General features: G+C 32.8%; 1 protein-coding gene across 1 annotated transcript; it reads left to right on the top strand.

The window, feature by feature from the left end:
- The first annotated feature begins 6,580 nt into the window (after positions 1-6,580).
- On the top strand, positions 6,581-9,520 carry LOC122314079 (alpha carbonic anhydrase 7-like). Its single transcript, XM_043129487.1, has 6 exons — positions 6,581-6,715; positions 7,032-7,249; positions 7,758-7,967; positions 8,049-8,216; positions 8,310-8,363; positions 9,087-9,520. Exons 1-6 carry the CDS (start codon positions 6,628-6,630, stop codon positions 9,168-9,170), a joined length of 822 nt encoding a protein of 273 aa, XP_042985421.1. The 5' UTR covers positions 6,581-6,627; the 3' UTR covers positions 9,171-9,520.
- The last annotated feature ends 9,764 nt before the right edge of the window (positions 9,521-19,284 follow it).

Below are 19,284 nucleotides of genomic sequence, written 5' to 3'. Positions count from 1 at the left end.
AAATAAGGCCCCTTTCCAAAAATACCATTAAGTGAACAGTTCGGCACTACAGTTTCATGAATAGTGTCACACTACAGCAACTCCTTGAAATCTTAGTTCAACATTTCCCAACATGCCCTTAAGTCATTCTCATAATAAACTCAATTATTCTAAACCAATAAAATAAGTCCTTTAAATAAATTAACTAAGTTGAAAGCGTTCAAGTCATGTTGCTTTGTTGCTCTCTTCCATAGCTTGTATAAAATTGATCAAAATTGGTTCTCCTTCCTTCAAGCCAATCTTGAGTGTTGAACTCTTGCTAGCTTCATCCCAAATGGATTGTACCAATTCTTGCATTGTTTCCTTGATTTTCTTGGCTCTTGATCTTGTAATTGATTCTTAAAACTTGGTCCACATTGGGGCCCATTAATGAATTAATTAAGGTACTTGAGAGGAGAATGAGTCTAGCTCAAGATCGGATGCAGCAGTATGCTCAATTTAATTGTACTAGATCTCTTAAGATAATAATATTTTTTAATTATTTTATTTGAAATGGAGAGTAAGAATTTATTTTGAATTATATAATAGTTTTATATCATCAAAGAGATTTCGTAAAAATAAATTCACAATTTAACTTGATTTTATGTGATAAATTACATCTAATTTATAATAAAAATAATTTTATGATCTGACGTACAATATTAAATCACGTCAATTTATAAATTTATTTTTCTTAAATTCTTTTATGATTAAAATATCTCCAAGAAACCTTAACCTAACTACTATTATATATAACATATTATATAGCTACGAGAAAATTACTCTTCCTACCCTATAAAAAAAAAAAATAATAAATAAATAAAAAAAAAAAAAAAAAAAAAAAAAAGAAAAAGAAACATGCATTACGCCAAAAAGGCTTCGATTTCTTATCAGCCACTCATTCAACTTAGAAACTTGGGAGCACGGTCAAAATTTGGAATGGACCTTATTTTGCAAACTCATTCATGCACGCACAAAGACGTTCAAATTAAAAAAACAGAACATGATGTTTGCTGATCGTAATCCTTGCGAACTGCAATCTATACGCGTTTTAAGATATGATGAATTCCACGTCCTTTTGTGTGAAAAACGTGGCATTTTCCATTTGTCTAACACTTCTAATAGAGGTGTAATTGGTTTAGTTTGAATATTTGGTTTTGAACATATTTTAGAACTAAATCTGTATATACCGGTTATTTTTAAAATTTGAAAAACTGATATCACATTGATTATATTCCTAAATTGAGAGTTTCAATTTTACCAATTCAATCCGGCTTTTCCTATATATTATATAGTATATCTATTATAATAATATAACAATATATAATAATATATTGTAGTACATTATAATATATAAATTGTTATATTATTATAATATATATTATAATTATATTATAGACAATAGTGATATATTATAATATATAGTGATATAATATTAATATAACTATTAATACAATAGACTATAGTGATAATATATAGTTATTTATATAGGATTTTAAAATTTAATATTATATTAATTAGAAATTTATCATATATTACAAAAATATTTTATATATAATTATATATAAAAATTATATATAATATAAAAAATTATATGAAAATTATTTTATACAATATAAAAAATTAAAATATATATATGAACCGGTCCGGTTTGGTGTTAGAAAAGAAAATTGAAACTAGATCGATTTTGAAAAAAAAAATGGAACTGGTGTAAGACAGATTCAGTCTGGTTTATTAGTTCACCACTTTTTTTTTTTTTTTTTTTTTTTTTTTTTTTTCACCCCTAACCGGTATGGCTTCTTGCTACGGCTTCTAGAAAACAGCTGCGGCTTGCCTTTCATCAGCTGGTTTGTCAAATTAGGAATCGATGCTTCACCTCTTATCTTTGTTGAGTTTTGGTGAATTTGATTTGTATCTTTAAGATGGCCTTAATTTGGTTGTTTCTTAAAGCAATTGGAGTACTGTTTATGATCTTATTATTATTTAATGATTTTGTCACTAAGAGGCCCATTTTGTCACCAAACGTCCTGTGAATTTTTCATAATATGTTTATAACTTATTTTAAATCAAAATAAAAAATATATCACTTCAATAAATATTGAAGTATTTTTGTTATCAAAATTTTGACGTAGCCACCATATAATATTTAAAATAGAGTTCTAAAAAAGAAAATTGTTGTTAATTTATTGTTTGAATAATGAGATGAGATGATCTGTAAATATAGTGAAATGATATGTGGACTATAATGAAATGGTTTGAGATATGTTTTATGGAATTTTGGAGAATGAGAGAAAATAGTTATAAAAAAATATTTTAAAGTTAAAATGTTATTAAAATATAATTTTTTAATATTATTTTTGTTTTGAGATTTGAAAAAGTTGAATTATTTTTTGTATTTTGCTTAGAAGTCTGAAAAAGTTGTAATAATTAGATAAAAAAGTTGAAGATTTGAAATTGAAAAGTGTTTGAATTTGTAATGTTTGGATATTGAAATGAGATAAGATGAGATAAAATAATTTTATTACTACGAATGATTATTATTTTTTTATACATTGGGGGAGGGGGCGGGTCGAACCCATAATCTCCATTTTAAAAATGTGGGTCTTGTGCCATCAGACCAACCAATGATCGAATTGAATACAAAGCATGCATGTCCCTATCTATTAAAAAAATGTAATTAAAAACTAGGTAAAAATCCATAAAATAATTAAGATAAATATAATGAAATTATAAAATTTATATCCTTAATAATTAAATTAAGTTATTGATTTGATTTATCGTTATAGGGATGTATTCCATTACATAAGCCATATGAAATGAAAGGCCTAAAACCCAAATTATACATGTATTTTTGTCAATCAAATGTCAATTTGCCCACCAAGACATATAGAAATGTTGACGTTTTGGGCCAGTTGGTGGAGACTCATGTAAAATTTCAACCGGCCACAAGTTTCTTTTTAATATATAAAAGTAATTCTATAAATTGAGCGTAATTTGATATATTTTTTTAAATTATAAAATTATCTTAATTGTAAAATAGATGTAATGAATCATATAAAATCAAATTAATCAAATTACTATTATATAATTCATTTATGATTGTGGCTCTCCTCTTCTTTTAATCTTCCTCATGGAAAGTTATTTTTCCAAATTATTAATAGAACGTGAGACTCGCACTCCACCATTATGCAGAATTGGAAAATAAAATGAAGAATAATTCTGTGAATCAATATAAAATATATTTTTCTCCGTTTTCACCCAGAAGAGTCAAAACATTAGATCAGCATCAATCAAAAAGATTTCAAAGCATTTGAGGAGGTCACGACTCCCTACTTCAAACGTCAGAGTTTACTTCTGCCTCTTTCCAACCTCTCACCAATATTTCTGCTTTTGGGTCAAGCATTGCATCATCGTCATGGGGAAGATAGTTTGCAGGGCAGGAGTTCTTGCTTCAAACATCAGCGTATACGTATCTTTAACAACTTGTCTTTCCCTGTATTTATCACAAACTTATTTGTGTGCCGGAAAATCCCTCAAGGATCATAAATAGTTTAGTTTATAATCTGCGTATTTTTTTTATATGTATCCGTTATAGATGTAACTTTAAATTTTATGAATGAAATGAAATCTATTTCTTATATATATATATATATATAACATGTCTCTCTGTAATTTCCAGCTTCAAAATTTACACATTAAAATGCTAGTTACCTTACAGTTGATCAACGACTTCTTCTTTAGTTGTTAAGATATTTTACCCTTAATGGTGTGAACTTTTGACTACCACCATATATATATTAATCAAATTTTACTTTTATGTTTGGAAGAGAAGAATCATTCCCCAACTTGCTCCTTGTGTGAACATTGGAATTGAATTCTTGGTCTATGCTCTATTTTTGTGATCTCATAATGTACGTGCTATTCGAGTTTGTGGGTCTTTAATTTTCTTGACATATAATCAAAATAAATTTGGGTTAAAAATATTCGGGCTATTAAACTGTCATCTATATAGAAAAACTTATAACGTCAATTGTCAGGTTGGCAAGAAAACCATTAATAAGTGGAGCAAACACGTGAAATATATAATCAAATGGGCACCGGGTCATGAAGTTCGGATCGATTTCAAAGTTGAAGTTCATAATTGTACTCAAATGTCATGTTAAATTCCCACTTATTTTTTTAAAACAATAATAAAGTTAATTATATAAATATATATCTATTCTATTATAATAAGTGTCTATCTAACTGCTACAATAACTTTTCTTACTTTTTCGTTAACTTTTCTTCTTCTTTTTTTCCGTTAAGTTTGTTACTTTCTTATTTTAGGAATACAATTATCTTTTTCTACCTCACTTATTTCTGATTCCCTCTCTCTCATCTCGAACCTCTCTCCCACTCTCTGATGTCTACCTCTCTACCTACCTCTCTCAAACTCACATTCTCACACGTTTTTCTAAAACACTTAAATCTTAATATGAGTATAAATGTTCAAATCTATAGAAAAAAAAGGGCAATAAAGAGCAAAAAGTACAAAACGAAACCAAAAAAAAAAAAAACTCCCACAAAGAAAAACACTCAAATATGAACAAGATCTATTCAAATATGTCGAAATTAAAAAAATTTATATCAAAATAAATGTTTTTGGATTTATCATCCAACATCCCAAAAAAATATTTAATCTTATGCGTTCTTTAAGTGTGATGGTAGTATTTATTGTAGTGACAATGATGCTATTTTTATTTGTCTATGTTATTCTAATGTATCTTGATTTTAATTTTGAACTAATTATTTTGTTTTCTAATGTATCTAAATATATGTAATTCTTATACTTAACGATCTATTATTATCCAAAGATATTTGCTAAAGTTTACTTTTTTGTCTCTATGCATTAAATTATTCATTAATCAAGTTTTTTTTTTTTTTTAAAAAATACATTATTTTTGTAAAAAACCTATTTAACCCAACGAGGCAAACGTGCTTTGCATGCGCTCCTGACTTAATATTCTAACAAATGGCAATGTTGTATTATGGTAGGTAGGGGTGAGTTCGGTCCGGTCCGGTCCGGTCCGGAGAGGTTTTGTGGACCGGACCGGACCTATTCGGTCTAGGGTTTTCCCACCCTGGACCGGACCGAACTCCATCAGGACCGGTCCGGTCCGGTCCTATTCGGTCCGGTCCGGTCCGGTCGGTCCATTCGGTCCAAGGTTGACTTTTTTTTTTTTTTTTTTTTTTTTTTTTTTTTTTTTATCTAATGACATTTTTTTTAATATTTATGTAATTATATTGTAATATATTTAAAATATATACATATAGTATTATATATATATTAGTAATATGCTAATACTATTAGTCTATTAGTAATAATACTATAACTAATAAATATATGTAATAATAACTATACTATAACTAATAACTATATGTAATAATAGTAATAGTAATAACTATATATTTATATAATATGCTAATATTTAATGACATTTTTTTTAATATTTATGTAATTATATTGTAATATATTTAATATATATACATATAGTATACTATTATATATATTAGTAATATGCTAATACTATTATATAAATAATATATATAAATAATATTTATTTATTTTTATTTCTATTCGGTCCGGTCCGGTCCGGGGTGAAAAACTCCCGGACCGGGACCGGACCGAATCTTTTCGGTCCTTTAAAAATGGGACCGGACCGGACCGAATATTCGGTCCGGTCCGGTCCGGTCCAAACAGTGCCGGTCCGGTCGGTTTTGCCGGTCCGGACCGGCCGATGCTCACCCCTAATGGTAGGCATAATTATTTGAGATTTGTATTCTAGAACCACTTTCAATGGAGGGATGCATAACTAATTCCATTATTATTGATATGGAAGAGGTTTGAAACATAAACTCCAAAGATATATACGTAACTTGAAGAAACGAATTCAAGCTTGAAGTTCTACAAAACATAATGGAGACAAATGATAGTCTAGATGTTTCTCAATAATATTGTTTAAAATTGGAGTTGAAATAAAAAAACCTGCCACAGAAGAATCGATTGCCAACTTCTACATTATATTCTTTGGTGTATGGGCGCCAGAATCATCACGTGTTCATTTAGCCTAGACTCTTCTTACGGCAACTCCAAGCCGACCTAACTCATGACTAATTTTGGAAGAACGAAAGCTGACAAAATGCATCCCAAAATTACAGATCCATCAAATCCTTCCAGTGTTGCAACAAGAATCGTCGCAGGCCGTAAACGTTGATTAAATACGTGTTCTTCCCCAGCAAAAGTGTGTAGAACGAATTCATAAGCAAGTAATAGAACAACAAAAAGGTCACCTGGGTCGTCTTTTTAACAGTAATTAATTAAAATATTGGTGAGAAAAAGCCCGGGGGGTTGGAGACAACTTAACATTATGTTCCTATTTTTCAAACCGGCTAGCTGAAATGGACATTTGGCAAATAAACAAAAAAAAGACTTCAATTTTTAAACGCCTTTCTTCGACGCCCGTAGAAAGGTTTGGTGCCACATGTGTGTATATATATGCCCATCCGAGTGCTCAAACCTTCCATTAACACATAATATTGCAAAATCGTGGAAATTGCTAGATAGAAAAGATGAAGCTTGTAAACCAATTCTTGTTTTGCTGTTTCTTCATTGTTCTTGTTTTGCATTCATCCCGGCCTGCAACATCTAAAGAAGTTGGTAAGGCAAAACCCAATATATAGACGCATGCAGGACGATTCCAAACACTTTCTTCAAGGCGTTTCTGTAGTTCCATCTTGTTTTCTTCAGTAATCTTATATTTTAGAACTTGAATTTTCATCAGTCTTATAATCAGTATTCTTTCACTTTCTTTTAACAATCTGTCTATAATAATAATGCTTGTTTTCACCTAACTTCTTTACCATTGTAATTCAGCTTTTGGTGATGTATAGACATTCCTTGTTTCCGTAAATCTGTGAAGTAAAGGTGCTGTCATAACATAAATGTATTCATTTCCCTTTCCTTAATGGTGCAGATGATGAACGAGAATTTGACTACAGTGAGACAAGTGGAAAGGGACCGTCTCAATGGGGAGACATTCACCCTGAATGGAGCTTGTGCAGAGATGGATCAATGCAATCTCCGATTGATTTGCTGAATGAAAGTGTGCAAATAGTTTCCCATTTAGGGAGATTTAATCGGAATTACCATCCCTCTAATGCCACTCTCAAAAATCGAGGCCATGACATGATGGTAAGCAAAAGATCATCAAGATCAGGGAATTGTTAAAGAGAAATTAATGAAATAAATAATGGGAATGCAATGAAGTGCGATTCCATATCCACCAACTAGAAGACAAATCACAGTAGCTATATATTTTCATACGTCATGGGGGTTGATAGCGATTATATAGTAATATTTCTTTCCAAATATTATAATAATTATCACAAAAGAACAAACAAGGTAGGGTGGTTATTTAAAACATCTCATCTCATTTTATCATTATAATTTTTATAAATTTTTACACAAAATATATTAAATAATTCAATTTTTTCAAATCTTAAAATAAAACTAATATTTAAAAATTATATTATAACATTATTATATTAAAATTTAAAAAAGAAAATAACTTCTCATCTCATCTGTACGTATGACCAAACTGGATTTAAGTAACTCTGCAAATTATTTTCCTTCCTCAAGATTTCTTTGAAGTAACCATGCATTCTTCTTCTTCTTGATTAATTAATGTTTGTGAATGCAGCTCGAATGGGAAGGCGGCGCAGGATATATTGAAATAAATGGTACTCAATATGTACTCCAGCAAAGCCATTGGCACTCACCCTCTGAACACGCTATCAACGGCCGGAAGTTTGCTCTAGAGTTGCACATGGTCCATCAGAGTTCCGACGGAAAATTTGCTGTGGTTGGAATTATGTACACGATTGGAAGCCCTGATTCTTTCTTGTCATCGGTAAATAAAAATCAGAGACTCTCTCTCTCTCTCTCTCTCTCTCTCTCATGCATGGCTTGTGTTGTGTATGTCTATCTACAGATAAGGCATCAGTTGTCAGACGTTGCCGGTAACAGTGAAGAAGTAACAGCGATGGGAATCGTCGACCCAAACAACATAGAGATGGGAAGTAGAAAGTATTACAGATATATTGGATCCCTTACAACTCCCCGTTGCACTGAAAATGTTGTATGGACCATCGAGACAAAGGTATGTAATTTGTTTCTCTTTTTTTGCCAACACTTCATGTATATATTGTTATTAAAGATGTAAATAATTCTGATCAAGTTAACTCATGATCAGGTCAGGACTGTTACACGAGAACAAGTTAGTTTGCTTCGCGTGGCCGTTCATGACGTGAGTATATCCACTCTCATACTTATTATTCCTTTATATATCAAACAGCTACACATCACATCCAAAATTTCAATTTCTTTTGGGAAATGATAGTTTGCCTCCCCACCCTTACCCCTCCATTTGACTGTTCACAAAAAAAAAGTTTTTATTTTCTTTTATTTTTTACTTAATGATTAAAGAAATGATTTTTGATGTATTAGTATATTTTTTTACTTTTTAAAACATATTTAAATATATAAAAAAAATATGAAAAGAAAAAAATATATATCAAAATGTGCTAGGAAGCATACCCAACGGTCATTGCTAGGCGGCACCCTAGCATAACGGATTTCATTTTTAGATGAGGGCTACTTCTTGAAGTATTACTTTTTTCATAAAAGTAAACTTAAAATTTCTTTACGTTCTAATTTCCATTAAAATTAATTTTACAATTTTACGTCAAGTCATGTGCCATTTGTGAGCTTCTTAAGATTGTTCCTCATATCCTATTTTTTAATTGAAAGCGAGCGCAGCTTAATTATTACAATTTGATAGTCTAAGATGTCAAGCTATAGCGCAAACACCAATTTTGGTAATTTAAAATGCAAATTGGAAAAAAAAAAATGGGATAATCCTTCTAAAAAAAATACAGGATATTATTATTTACTAGAAGGGCTGATCTTACATGTTTAAACTCTCTATTTTAATACATCAATTTACATGGTTGTTCCTTAATTTTTGCAGGAGTCGGACACAAATGCAAGACCACTACAACCAATAAATGGGCGCCCAGTGTATCTATATAAACCAACTGAAGTGGAAGATTAAATTCAGTCACTGTCTAGGGTTTCCCTTGAATCTTATATGGCGTGAGAAATATTTACTAGAATCTTACAAAAATATTTATAAATTGATACGATTTAATGTAAAATAAGTGATCTGATGTATCACATTTAGTCTCGATCACGTACATGATGATCATTTGTGACTTAATTACTTCTTTGTAAGATTTTTATAGACCTAGTATTAATTTATTTTTAAGGTGTTGGTGGAAGATAGGATGGAATTGAGGCATAGAACGTGGGACGAATTACATATACATGATGTATTAAATTAGTTTCCTATGTTAATGATACGTTGTTTATTAATTGAGAGCATTTATATGAGTAAATTTACCACATAGGATATATATCTATATATATGTGGTTGTGTGTGTGTGTATATATATATATCAACCTTCCATGAACAAGACAAGCTAGATTTTGGTAGTTAATAGTATTTTCGTTGCAATAAATTAATCGCAAAAGTCTATTTTTCTTGTAGTGCGTATTTTCCAGAACTCTTCTTTTATAATTTTGAATTCTGTTTTGTTAGTTCAGAGTATTCAGATCGAAATAAAAATTTAAAATATCCGTTCTCCTTCTACTTCTAATATTAATTTAATTGCAGGAAAATCCAAAAAAGTTGAATGTGTTTTTTCAATAGACTACGTATTTATATATGTTAGAAAAATCAAAGATCATCTACATATATATACTTTAGCAAGTCTGAGTTATATGACATGAGCTGACAAAGTTCTTATTAATACAGCCTATAATCATAATCGTAATCATAATCGTATGCACGCCAATATACGGCTTAAACAAACATGATAAAATAAATTAAAACAATTATGCTTGCAAACCATGCACTTGGTCAACACCGTCTAAGGAGGCCACATTGCTAATGTCACAATATTTGATTCGTACGAGATAGAATTTTAAAAATCTCTTATAAATCAAATTTTGTGAATATGATTAATATGGAAAATGTGTTTTCTATACCAACATGCAAGCAAAATTTCTCTAAAATAAAAGGAATTCTCCTACTACAACTCTTGATTCAATCGATCCATAAATGTGGTTTTTTTTTTCAATCCCATATATATATATATATTCTATTCCCTATGAACATATATATATGTTCACTAATTCATGTAAACATAAATTTCTTTTTCTTGATTAATTTTGTTACACATTTGGTTAAATTAGGTTGTTCAAGACCCATTTTCTTTTTTCTTTTTTAAAAAAAAAACCTTATATCAAACAATATGGGCAAGTTGTTCAAAAACCTTACATCATAAATATCATTAATACTATGTTTCGAAATAAAATAAATGGAACGAGTTTTTACTACGATAAACATTGTGTTTTTTTTTTGATAAAAAAGTATTTCCTTCATTGAATAATCAGTAAATTTTCAGTCATTACAGTATTTTTCACTAATAATAGAATTAGCAATCTATAAGGGCGCTTTTTCTATCCAAACCCTCTCCTCAGTAAAAGAAAAAGCTAATTTTGAAAGCTTATGTGCTTAGTTATTTGCTTCTCTGTACACAAACCTAAAACTCCAATCTAATTTCCCTTCAAGAATCCTTCGACTATCCTCTATGAGAACCCCATAATCTGCTCACACTTCCTCGCCACTATTTAATGCCTTCGTAGCTAGATTTGCCTCATTATGTAGGCCATCAATTCCACTTCCTTCATTATCAAGAACAGGTTCATTCCTTTCCATAACTCTTTAAGAAGTCTACTTCTGAATTGCTCCATTCCTACATAGGCTACCATTTTCTGCCCATATATCTGAGGCCAGCACCTCAGGACATGTATTGTTGTTTCAGCTTCCATTCCACGAATTGGACAAAGCATTGTATTCGCGACCAAATATTTCTAACGAAATGACTATTTTCAACTAAAATAACTCTGTATTTGTCATAAATAGTCCATTTTGTTACAAAAAATTGGTCACAAATACCTGTTTTTCTTGTAGTATTGTGATATGTTTCTTCAAAAGATTGGCCTTGGTGAGAAGTAAATCATGCGCTGCCTTCCACATAAAGTGCTTCACTACACCTTTCACATTCAGATCCCATAAAAGGATCCAGACAGACTCTGAACTCTCCTTTCCTAATGATTCTCCATTCATCCTTTTCATTCTCTCATTCTCTAGGTAGTAGGCAATTTTAATTGAAAACTTACATTTATTTGACGGACCCCATACCATTCTATCCATTGCTCCCCATTTGCTCAAGGTTAAACTAAAAATTCTTTAAGCTTTTATTTCATTGAAAGTGTCAAACTTATCTTCCAACTGCAGTAGTTGGATCAATAAGCGGTTGCACATTAGCTTCATATTGCAGGTTCTTGAAAATGGATTGCACCCTGTAGGAAGTGGGAGTAGGCAACCCTTTGTCTTTCCAAACCTTAATTACTACCATCCCCAACCCTCAACAATAAGCCTTCTTTCACTAGTTCTAGAGAAAACCACAGACTCCTCCAAACAAAAGAAGGGCCACCCCCTAGGTTTGCCTCTGTCAACTCCGCAGCCTTGTAGTACTTCTCCCTCATAATCTTTGCCACCAACAAGGAAGGGAAGCTTATCATTCTCTAGCATTGCTTAGCCAGCATCGTCTTATTAAAGCTTTCTATGTCCTAAAGCAAGAACAAAGAATATCAATCTTCTCCACCTTTTTCTTAGCTTTTCATCTTTCCACAATACTCAACATGTACGACACAGTTTAACAAATCGCCCGCTATAGATCAAAATGAGTCCATGGTGTAGAACAATGATCAGTAGTACCATGTAGTCGTGGCAGACATAGAAGTGAACATGGTGGAGAGCCATACAAACCTTCACTGCCTTAACTCTTCCTCAGTCTTTGCTCATTCGGATGTGACAGCATCGAGCTTGTCTGAGGCAAGTTGTCAAAATGGAACTGGAAATGTTCTCCCTCGATCTCTTCTTGATAGAAGAACATAACCATTGTGTTTTCTCGCTTCTTCACCTTCTTTTTTTTAATAAACTAACACTAATGTGGCACTACGCCACGTCAAATTAGTCTCATGACTTCGTGTACACGACTGTAAATAGCATAATTATTTTTTTATTCAAAAGCTTATTGTCCTACTTAGGTACCAAAAAACATGATATTTGTTTAGGAATATAAATATTCTATGAACACATTCTCAATGGAAATGTTTTAAATTTTGTTCCCGTGATCATTCTAGCTTAAATAACGGAATGGAATATTTGGATACTAGTGAATTTCGGTGTACTATTTTGAGATTAACTATATTATATATATATATATATATATGAAAATATAAACTAATACCTAATAGAATAAATACATGTATATGTTTTTTTTTTATGAAAATTGACTTCATTCATTCATCAGAGAAAAGTTACATCCATGACCAGATATATACAGGTAAATTCTTTCATCACAAGCCAACTACTGCATTTGGAGCTCCACTAGTACATAAATACTTTTGTGATTAGTATGGTCTTAACTACTATTGTAGCTCTCTACAGACAAACCGCCTAAGAGACAGCACTCTATCTAAAAAAGAGACTCATACCCCACACTCTATAAGAGGAGAGGATATGACCAAACAATCTAATGATATACAAAAAGGATTGGAAAGGGACGAAATTTGGAGTGGAACGGAATGAGTAGGTATAGTGTACCAAATACTATATCGGAATGGAAAATTCCAACTGGAATGAAACGGAATTTAAAACTATGCTCGATAGTGCTGCTGTAGGCAGACATTCTAGGCATGAAAATATGAACTCCCCCAATTGAAGTCTATCTCATCTCATCTCATCTCATATAATCATGATAAATTTTCTAAATTCTCACACAAAATATAATAAATAATTACATTTTTTCAAATCCCAAAACAAAACCAATATTAAAAATTTATACTATAATAATATTTTATTCAACTTTCAACAAAACATCTCATCTCATCTCATTCGAACTATGTAACCAAACGAAACCTAAGAGACAAGATTTTTTTGTCCAACTAATCCAACTCTAAAATGCGATAAGAAATAAAGACTCGTATAGGAATATATAAACACTAGTAATGGGGCAACGTCCAAGGGATGTTCGCCTAGTGTAGAAAATATATATGTTAAGTTGATGTTAATTAGTATCTGCATAAGGTTTTTGTTTGGTTCCGTATGTAAAGTAAACGTGTTTTATGGTCATTATGATCACTTGACAAGTTCCAAAAAGTGAAATCAATTACAATAAACAAATCGGTTTCAAGAGGGTAAATTAGTCCTTACACGGTCTGTAGCCAGACATAATGTCAGAGATATTTTCCCCAATTCATTTCACACCACACAAACCACGCATCTTAACTCCCGAGTTTTCTCAAGCCCCTTTGTCTTTCTCCAGAGCCCCTCTCAACTCAGAGCACACCATGCAAATCCCTCTCTCATTCATCCGAGTTTTCTCTCTAAACTTAGCCCCTCTCATTCTCCTTCGTCGTACTCCTAAGCCCCCCCCCCCCCCCCCCCCCCCCCTAACTCAAATCCCCTCTCCTTACTTCTTCCTTTTTTTTGCCTCTCAACTCAATGCCTCTTGTGGAAATAGTCATTTCTATAAAAAGCATGCCTCTCAACTAGATTTCTAGAACAGATCTGCGTGAGGGAGTACAAATCTAGGTAATTTTTTTTCACTTTTTTTTCTTGTTTTTTATTTATTGATTTTCTTGTTTTATTTCTTTTTTCTCTTTGATTTTTATCATAACGCATGTGAGGGAGATGGAGCGCATCTACATGAGGGACAAAGTACATCTATGTGAGGGAGAAGGGGCCACAAAACATATCTAGGTAAATTTTTTTTCTTGTTTTGTTTTTTTTTTAATTGTATATATTTATCTCTTGTTTTCTTGATGATTTCTTGTTTTTTTTTTTCAATTCATTGAAAAATAATCTACTTTGTACTACGTGTGAAAATCAATGAATAAAATGCTCTATATATATATATATATGCATACACATATACATGTTTCGATACATGTATAATCATGTGGAAGGAAACTTGGTCGTTTGTTATTTTTTTTGTTTGAAATCTATGATCTTTAATGTCGAGAAGAAAATTTGAGAAGTGTTCTGATCTGCGATTTTTTTCAGATCTTTTTTTTTTCTTGTGTATTTTTCAGATTTGGGATATTCTCTATTTGTTGGTCTCCTTTGTTTTGAAACTTATTGGTTTGTTAGTTTTTTTTTCTCTGGAATTTGTGGTCTTTAATATCGAAAAAAACTTATTAAATGTATATAAAAGTTTGTAGGGAAATCATCTAGTTTGTACTGAGTTAGCTTAGTTTACTGTTCTGTGATCAGTAATTTTGTACATAGAGGAAAAAACCATAAACTAGAGAAAGAATCACTAATTTAATACAACATACAATAAATACAAGATAAAACAACGTACAAAGAAGAGTTAGCTTAGTTTATTGTTCTATGATCAGTAATTTAGTACACACAGAAAGAAACCATAAACTAGAGAAAGAATCAGTAATTTATTTATTTTGTTTGAAATATGAAGTTTGTAGGAAAAGCATGCATGTGAAAACCAAGTTCTATGATCAGTTATTTAATACACAGAGGAAAAGACCATAAAATAGAGAAAGAATCAATAATTTAATACACAAAGAATACAACATATAATAAATACAACATAAAACAACCCTACAATGAATCAGCATAAAACATAGAATAAAATAGCAAATGCTAAAATTCACCTACCTCAAAAGATAAATACTTACAAACATAAAAATGAGGAATGTAGCTCCTTTTAAGAGGAATGCAGCTTTAGACAAACAACTAAGGAAAATGAAGCGCCAGAAGGGAACGAAATAACCCATAGATGAAGACGCTTGTAGGGTGCACTATACAGTCCTATTTAAACTGTTTAGCTGACGTAAAGAAAAAAGAGAACTCAAATAAAGAAAAATTGGAAAAGATATTTATCTACAAATATTACTGTCACAACAGTAAAAACTATCCAAGTAAGTCCAGTCCTACTGATACAACCGGAAAAATGATGTATGGATACCTGACACGGGGCCCTAGAACATGAGTTTAAAGAAAATAAAATAAGCCACTTGATAAAGCTGGTATAATATAAATTGACAATGTTACAAATAGAAAAGAAAAGGAAAAATAAAAATAAAACTAAGGGTGAGTTTAATTGAGAATGATACAAATAGAAAGGAAAAGAAGAAAATAAAAAATAAGGGTAAGTTTATTTCCACCACCATCAAAATTTTAAAATAATAATAATAATTTTAAAAAATATATTAGTAAAAAAAAGTGATCACCACATCATAAGAAGCTCCTCCTAAAATCATAAAGGTAAGTTTAATTGACAATGTTACAAATAGAAAAGAAAAGAAAAAAAATAAAAAATAAGGGTAAGTTTATTTCCATCACTATCAAAATTTTAAAATAATAATAATAATTTTAAACTATAGTATGCTCATTCTAAATAATAATTCTGATGGTGTACAATAATAATAATAATTTTAAACGTAGAATAAAAAATACGGGCAAGTATTCCCATAAGTATAATAATAAAAAAGTTATCACACCATCATAAAAAGCTCTTCCTTTTTCTGAAAGGAAGATTTCATTCACTAAAGTAGATTCTGAATACATGGAGGGTAATCCTCCATAAAAGTCTGTTCCCCCGAACATGTCGAAGCAAACTTAGCTAGCACATGTGCTACTACATTCAATCTTCTAGAAATATGATGGATAGACCAAGTACAGATTCTAGACAATACAAGCTTAATATCCCTGACCACTAGACCCGTGGGACTCCAGCACTCTTCCCTGCTTTGTACTGCTTGGACCACTGCTAAGGAATCCCCTTCTAACATGACCTGATCCAGTCCTATATTAGAGCAAAGAGTAGATGCTTTGAGAGCTGCTACGGCTTCCCCTAGCAAAGGATCTGGTTCTAAGAGCATGGAAGAGCACAATGAAGCCATCACCATACCACTCGAGTCTCTCACAACCACTCCCACACCAATCCTGGAGTTCCCCTTATCCACTGCTGCATCCCAGTTAGCCTTGTAGAAGCCTGAAGGAGGGGCAGTCCACTCAGAACTGTTAACCACCTGAGTCACAGAAGCTTTGTCCCTGGAACTTGTCCACTGTTTTATTGCTGTCAATTCTGTGTGGACCTGCTTCGAGACCTGGAAAGGTGAGTGAAAAGATTGCTCAAACAACCACTGATTCCTCCTGTTCCATATAGCTCTTGCTGTAACTGCTACTTCTGTTAGCTCATGGGAGGAGAGATTCTCTAACAAGGGCTTCAGAACCTCCAAAAAAGGGCCACCTTCCCCATTTAGTTTCTGAATTCTCCTAGCACTCATAGACCAAACATCTTGTGCAGCTGAACATGACCAAATGGCATGAGTAACTGACTCAGGAACTTTGTGGCAGACTGGACAGAGGGGAGAATCAACCATCTTCCTTTTAAACAAGTTCACACACGTGGGAAGGGACTCCTTGGCTGCTCTCCACAGAAAGGACTTCGTGGCTTGAGGTGCTTGTAGGCTCCACATTTTCCTCCAGGTCTTTGGATTATGATTCAAACTTGAGCACTGCCCCTTCCTATCTCCCTCCATTGTTCCTTGCAGATGGTATGCACTTCTAACAGTAAACTTCCCATTTTCTGAACACCTTCACGTCCTCATATCCTGACTACCACATTGGCTAATAGTCATCCTGCTGATTATCTTGGCCTCAGGTTCTGAGAAAATGGCATAGACAAGGTTTAAGTTCCACTGTCCAGTGTCTGGATCTATTAGGTCTGCTACTTTTGCCTCTGCATTTAGTATTCTTACAGGAGATTGCACTTTAAAAGTAGAAGGGCTCGGGAGCCACTTGTCTTGCCAGATTTTTATCTGGGATCCATCACCAACTCTCCATAACAGGCCCTCCATAAGTACATGCCTGCTGAAAGGAAACTTCTCCATACAAATGAGTCACTTGCCTTACCTTTTGCTGAGAAAAAGTTTGATCCTGAGAAATATTTGGCCTTCAAAACCTGAGCTGCAAGGGAGGTAGGGTCTTGAATGATTCTCCACCCTTGTTTGGCCAACAATGCCAAATTGAAAAACTCAAAGTCTCTAAACCCCATGCCCCCTCTGATCCTTGGGTTTTCCCATTGTCTGCCAACTTAACCAGTGGACTTTTGACTTGCTATTTGTTTGACCCCATCGAAAGGACTGTAGTAGCCTGTTGAGAATCTTAATAATTGACTTAGGTAGTTTAAAAATTCCCATGCTGTACGTGGGGATAGATTGCAATACAGATTTAAGCAATATTTCCTTTCCACCTTGTGAGAGCACTTTTGTCTTCCAGCTAGCCATTTTAGATTTGATCCTGTCCACAATTGAAGTGAATGCTTTGGTTTTTTGCCTCCCAACATAAGAAGGGAGTCCCAACTATTTATCACAAGGACCATGGGCTCTAAGCCCTGCTTGCTGAAGGATAGCCTGCTGTACCTCTTTCTTAGTGTTTCTGCTGAAGAATATGGAAGTCTTCTCTATATTGAGCCTTTGACCAGTGACTTCTTCATAATTGCTTAGTACATGTCGAAGCCTACTCCATTCCTCTGGCTTGGACCTACAGAATACTAGGCTGTCATCAGCAAACAGCAGATGGTTTACTTTCAGGCCACCACGAGCTGCTGGTAAACCAGAAATTAGGCCTTGATTCTCTGCTCTGTTAAGACTGTGACTCAGAAACTCTGAACATATTATGAATAGATAAGGGGAGAGAGGATCTCCCTATCTTATACCTCTTGTAGGGTAGAAAATCTTCTGAGGGACACCATTAACCAGTAAGGAGTAACTCACAGTTGTAACACACTCCATAACCAGGTTCTTCCTAAAATCATAAAAGCCCATCACATTACACGGCTCTAGAACCACCAATCACTTTGTACTGATTCCATTGACACAAATCACTTTATACTGATTCCACTGACACAAAAATGATATATGCGGCAAAACTATTGACACATGGCCAATATGGGGCCCTAGAGAACCTGAGTTTAAATAAACACAATATAAAAGGAAATACACAGCCTAGAAACTGACATCAATTGGCACAACTTACACAACTTTAACTTAAACCTCCTAAAATGCAAACAAAAGAGAAGACATGGAAAGGCATAAAATTTTATATAATTTTAAAACAGAACACTTAAACCTTCAGTAAGGAGTACTAAAAGTCACAATGGTGTAAGATACAATTTTCTAATTATCTAATTTCTAATATATTTTCTTTCTTTTGCAGATATCCTACTGCTGGCAGACTGGAAATTGGAAGAGAATTATAAATTCATTTGGTTGTTGTCCTGTTGATTTCATGTAAATATAAATATTTGCCAAACCCAACACATAAATATAAGACAAAAAACCAAAGATTTATGTACAAAGCCAGACCGCAGTGGAGAGAGAGTAACAATGAGAGACTAAGATGTGTCAAAATATAAACTATATATATATATATTTTGAGACAAGTGAATTTTGATATACTGTTTCGAGGTTAACTATATTATATATATATATATATATATATGAAAATATAAACTAATAACTAATAGAATAAATACATGTATATGTTCTTTTTTTTGTAGTTATTGACTTCATTCATTCACCAGAGAACAGTTACATCAATGATCGGAAACATACAGGGAAATTCTCATATCACAAGCTAACTACTGCGTTTGGAGTTTTACTAGTATATAAATTCCTTTTGTGACTGGTATGGTCTTAACTACTTGATGACTTGCAAACTTTCATATTGCAGAATTCACAAGTTCGCTCGAGCGGAGGCTTTTGGCCGCTTGAGTGAATTCAGGCAGATTCAAACGCTCGACTGCTGCTCAACAGGGAGCTCGAGCGAGTTGCTGGAAACCAAAGATCGCTCGAGCCGAGACATTGGCCGCTCGAGCGAAATCAGGCAGAGTCAAACGCTTGATGTGCGCTCGAGCGAAATCAGGCAGAGTCGAACGCTCGACGCGCGCTCGACACCCCGCTCGAGCGAACATCGTATTTTGACAAATTTTAGGTTTTCCGCC

The sequence above is a fragment of the Carya illinoinensis genome, chromosome 6 (genome assembly GCF_018687715.1).
Source record: "Carya illinoinensis cultivar Pawnee chromosome 6, C.illinoinensisPawnee_v1, whole genome shotgun sequence".
NCBI lineage: Eukaryota > Viridiplantae > Streptophyta > Magnoliopsida > Fagales > Juglandaceae > Carya > Carya illinoinensis.
The sequence above is the reverse complement of the archived record's forward strand: the minus strand, read 5'-3'. Positions and strand labels throughout refer to the sequence as shown.

Excerpts from the sequence above, each read along its gene's own strand:
- LOC122314079 (XM_043129487.1), top strand. The coding sequence starts at position 6,628 with ATGAAGCTTGTAAACCAATTCTTGTTTTGCTGTTTCTTCATTGTTCTT. Across the intron at positions 6,716-7,031 it reads TGCAACATCTAAAGAAGTTG|ATGATGAACGAGAATTTGAC; the intron begins GTAAGGCAAAAC and ends TTAATGGTGCAG. Across the intron at positions 8,364-9,086 it reads TTCGCGTGGCCGTTCATGAC|GAGTCGGACACAAATGCAAG; the intron begins GTGAGTATATCC and ends TAATTTTTGCAG.